General features: G+C 37.5%; 1 protein-coding gene across 1 annotated transcript; it reads left to right on the top strand.

Moving 5' to 3' along the window:
* The first annotated feature begins 1,073 nt into the window (after positions 1–1,073).
* Positions 1,074–1,843, top strand: LOC149502470 (farnesol dehydrogenase). The gene has a single exon (XM_089728939.1). It carries the CDS (start codon positions 1,079–1,081, stop codon positions 1,841–1,843), a length of 765 nt encoding a protein of 254 aa, XP_089585065.1. The 5' UTR covers positions 1,074–1,078.
* Positions 1,844–5,135: the final 3,292 nt, after the last annotated feature.

Genomic DNA, 5,135 nt, shown 5'->3' with positions numbered 1-5,135 from the left:
GACAACTTGAAATATTCTGATCGAACATTTTATGAATTATTTTGCTCTCAAAATACAAAAAAAAACTTTTATTCGCGTATACCGTTATAGATTCCTTCAAATAGCCAAGATATTATCCTTGATCTAGAATTCATCGTCATAGCTAAAATAATTTACAAAGAAAATTAGGAATCCTCTTTATAAAATACTAGCGACCCGCCCTCGCTTCGCTTCGGAAACATTAAAACACACATGAAACAAAAAAAAATAAATAAAAAAAAAGTAGCCTATGTTCATCAGGGACAATGTCGGCTTCTAATGGAAAAAGAATTTTTCAAATCGGTCCAGTAGTTTCGGAGCCTATTCGAAACAAACAAACAAACAAATCTTTCCTCTTTATAATATTAGTATAGAAAAATAATTATTTATTATTTAAAATTATGAAATAAAATACAAAAATTAACAAAACAATGATATGTTCAGTACCATCGCTTGAAAAAGCACAATATTAGATGCAAGAAACTTCTTCCTTCGGGTGGTTCGTAAGGTCGTCCACTCATCTTAACAATAAATAAATAAACTATATAATTTTAAAACTATTCAAATCTAATTTAGATTGTATGTAGACAACGCTACATTACGCTATGTAACCCTAATAAAAATCTGATAATAATAATAAAATAAAAATCTGAAAATAAAAATCTGTATTTTGAGATTCGAGGGCCTCTGTCATTCGGAAATGGAAATCAATTGAAATAAAAAAAATAGTCATTAAAGCATAATCTAACAGATTTATTTTTATTTTTTAGCAAACAAATAGGTAAACGAGCTTCCGGCAATGAAACTGATAAAACCTACAGCATTATTATTATATTTTATTGTGTTGAAATGTTATAAACATCTCATTATTATAAGACGTTTTTTTTTAGTGTTATTACATATCTTACACGCAAATCAAGAATCAAGAATACAATGAATATGGCTTGATGATAACATGTTAACCTTCACAGTTTAAGTATTCATTCAATATAAATTCCAAATCTGAACAGAGTTTAATACAATAAAAATATATAGACCTTCACAACACTAAAGACACGAAATGGACCATTGGAAAAATAAAGTTGCTATTGTCACAGGCGCAGGACAGGGCATAGGGGCGCAAATAACAGAAGACTTAATAAAAGCCGGGATGACTGTTATCGGCTTTGAACCAACACAAGCGAAACTCACACCACTATTTAACTTAGCCGACAAATACTCAGAATTGAACAATCAATTGATTCCATGTAAGTGTGACATTTCAAATGACAATGATTTAAAAAATGCTTTCGAGGGAATAGTTAAGCTGTACGGTGGCGTGGATTTGCTGGTGAACAATGCAGCGATAGGAAAAGCCGGTATGATATCTACTGGGAACTTAGAAGATCTCAATAATGTGATCGACGTCAATATTTACGGATTAATAGCTTGTAGTCGACACGCGATCGACTCAATGAAGAACAAAGGAAAAGGACACATTGTTAATGTAAATAGTATTTGTGGACACTATATGCCTTCATTTACAGAGCCAGTAATGAACGTGTACATAGCGTCTAAACGAAGCATGACTGTTTTTACGAAAACCTTACGAGAAGAATTGAAACTGATTAATTCTAAAATCAAAATAACGAGCGTGTCTCCAGGAATAGTGAAAACGGGCATATTCAAATCTGCTGGCGTCGGATTTATCGACGATACTTTCTTCTGTGATAATTCACATTTAACCGTGAAAGATGTTTCTGAAGTAATTCTAATGATTTTGTCGTCACCAAGAACTGTAAATATAACTGAAATTATTTTTCGCGGCTTACACTCAAGCTTCTGATAATGAAAAAAAGTATTTACATTACATGATGTAGATTTAAATAGTGTTAGTAATGTTGGTATAGCAATTTTTGTGCTTACACGGGCTGGTATCACAATTTTGGGTGGGATTTGCTAACAGCTGCCAGAGCGTCTCCGAAGGAGACCTAACAACTCAAGAGTAGCTGCTTCGGGAATGAATTTACTACCGGATCACTGAGAAGATCGGCCGAGAAACTCAGCGGGCTGATGCATGGGTTCGGTTGCACCCATGCATCAGCCCTCTGTTGGAGTTCGACAAGTACGGTTACCGGGATCCCTTAGCCTGCTCCTAGTATTAGAGCTGAAGGCATCTAATGCAAGAGTTATTGGATCTGATGGATCCGTAACGACGTGTCTACGGCGACGACGGTGACTGGCTCCTGCGTGATCAGGATTCGGGGAGTAGTCAGCGGCAGCAACGATAAGGTGACTATCATGACGCATAGTCTTATAGAAATAACGTACCGACGCTGACTTCATGTGTTTGCGTCGTGTAGGTCGATATTCCTCACGAACCACGGAGCTCCGACGGCTAACCTGCAAAAGCGGGATTGTAGGGATTGGAGAGTGTCTATCTATGTGTGTGCGGACCACGTGAGCGAACATCACACTCGCGTAAATCATGACGGGTCGCAAGTTTTGTAAAGTGTCACCTTGTTTCGAAGGGACATTTTACTCCGATTACATATCATGGGGGAAAGTCTGCCGAGAATAAACGCGGCACGGTCGTAAACTGTTTTAATATGCGGGCGGAATGTCATGGATGCATCCAGAGTGACTCCCAGTTGACCTTCCTGTCCCAGGGAATCGGTTGGGCAAAGAGGGTAATCGGGGGTGTGAGATTGCGCCTCCTAATGCGGGAGGAAAGTCGGGAAATGCGGGAAGATTCTCCCTTGAAATAGCACTGCTGTGATTTTCACTGGGTTGATGTCTATGCGCCATTTTCGGAACCACTGTCCGAAGGTGACAGCTGTGCTCTAGAGCTTACTTGTTATAAGGGACTTGTTCCTATTCGAGTAGTAAACGGTTGTGTCGTCGGTAAATAAGGCTAACTGGGTCAGTGGTGACCGGGGAATGTCGTTAATGAATAAACTAAATAGGAGCGGCAAGAGGACGAAGCCTTGTGGGACTCCAGCCGTGAGCGTTCGCTGTGAGGAGCGGGTTCCCTCGACTCGATATCGAAAAGAGCGGTTCGACAAGAAATCCCGTATGATGAGCACGAGACTGTCCGTCCGGCACGCCTATGTTAAAAAGTTTGAAAATCAAACAAGTTTGAAAATTGTGCCAAACTTTGTCGAACGCTTTTGCGACGTCGAAGATGAGAGCTCCCGTATTTAACGGTATTGGTCGGTTAAGCCCTACGAAAATGTGCTCCGTGAGGCGGTGTACCTGTTGTACGCATGAGTGATTTACACGGAATCCGAATTGTTCATCGATGAAAATGCCCCTGGATGAGACGAAGTCTCTGAGAACTTTGTACAGCAGACGCTCATACAGTTTGCCTAGAGGCTAATCGGGCGGTGGCCTTCTCGCTTAATCTACTAAAAGGTATGAAGGTTTTGATAGCTTTTGATTAAAAATTAAGCGATTTACTCTTAATTCTGTAGAAAGTTTCATAATATATTCTATGATGTTTCACATTTTGATTGTATTAATCCATGTCAGTATGTTTAATAAAAAATGTATTTTATTACATATTTTAATATTAAAGAGCGCTTTAAACTTAAAATGTAGGTTTGAAGTGTTGCAACAATCGTGACGTGAATTGTGTAATTACTGATTCTTTATTGGCAGAAATGAAACCCGCAAAATTATAATTTGCGTAATTACTGGTGGTAGGACCTCTTGTGAGTCCGCGCGGGTGGGTACCACCACCCTGCCTATTTCTACCGTGAAGCAGTAATGCGTTTCGGTTTGAAGGGTGGGGCAGCCATTGTAACTATACTTGAGACCTTAGAACTTATATCTCAAGGTGGGTGGCGCATTTACGTTGTGGATGTCTATGGGCTCCAGTAACCACTTAACAACAGGTGGGCTGTGAACTTGTCCACCCATCTAAGCAATAAATAAAAAAAACATAGGCAGTTGATTCACGGCTTATTTAGTGTTAACTAGCGACCCGCCCTCGCTTCGCTTCGGAAACATTAAAATACACATGAAACCAAAAAAAATAAATAAATAAAATAAATAAATAAAAGTAGCCTATGTTCATCAGGGACAATGTCGGCTTCTAATGGAAAAAGAATTTTTCAAATCGGTCCAGTAGTTTCGGAGCCTATTCGAAACAAACAAACAAAGTACAAATCTTTCCTCTTTATAATATTAGTATAGATTGTATACCGTTGTGGCTTGTTGTGAAGCTTGCCAGCAACGACTAGTGGTGACTACAGCCTCTCTGTCAAGAACGATACCATCAAAGAAGAAGAAGTATAACTATATATACCGTAACGAGAACGAATGTAAACTAAATTATATCTATTTAACTGAATCGTAAAGTTGACGGCGGTTTTATAGTATTCCTGATCTCATTTGCTCAATATGGTCTTATAAAAACGACTAAACTAGGCCTCAAGCAAAGTCAATAACAAAGTTATGAGATATCAATCAAGGTTAGCAATTTTATCAGGGCTTAATTGACTTACGAAGAAAGTTAGGGCGTTACCTTTTTATCAAGCCTTGAAAAGGGCTTAATTAACTCCTTTCTGTATTAGTCTCTATCTGATGACTGGTATCATTTGCAAGTCCCCACTTAAACGTTGAGAGTTTAATTATTTTTTGTAATTTACGCAAGGGTGAAAATAAATTACAGGTTTTAAGGGTAGGTAATGGGCAACCTTTTCTGGCCCTATAGTGAACACCGCTCGCGTCGTTTTGTGGTCGGAGACTTATACATCAAAGTACTTATTTAATTAAGTCCCAATAGCGATGCTTATTTAACTCCATAAATATAGATTGTAGTGTCGTTATTTAAGATACTTATCAATAAAATTGCGACTTAGCAAGCCAACACAATACTTGTTAGTAATCTGTTAATTTAACTTAGAATACTTGTTTTCGTCTTAATGCTCACCGGTTCCAAAGAGAATATAGTCATGTGTATTTTTCTTTAACGTCAAAATTTATATTTTTAAACTCTCAGTTATAAAATGACAGTTATTTTATCAAAAGTGAAAACATCGAACCATTAGTGTTTAATTTATGAGAGTAAATTGATATTTAATTATTAATTACGTTGCTTTTTGATTATTATATTAATTAACTTTAGTATAATC

The sequence above is a fragment of the Bombyx mandarina genome, chromosome 08, assembly GCF_030267445.1.
Source record: "Bombyx mandarina strain Sakado chromosome 08, ASM3026744v2".
Lineage (NCBI taxonomy): Eukaryota > Metazoa > Arthropoda > Insecta > Lepidoptera > Bombycidae > Bombyx > Bombyx mandarina.
Note: the sequence above shows the minus strand (reverse complement) of the source record. Positions and strands in the feature narration are given on the sequence as shown.

Coding starts and splice junctions, on each gene's coding strand:
- LOC149502470 (XM_089728939.1), top strand. CDS start 1,079: ATGGACCATTGGAAAAATAAAGTTGCTATTGTCACAGGCGCAGGACAG.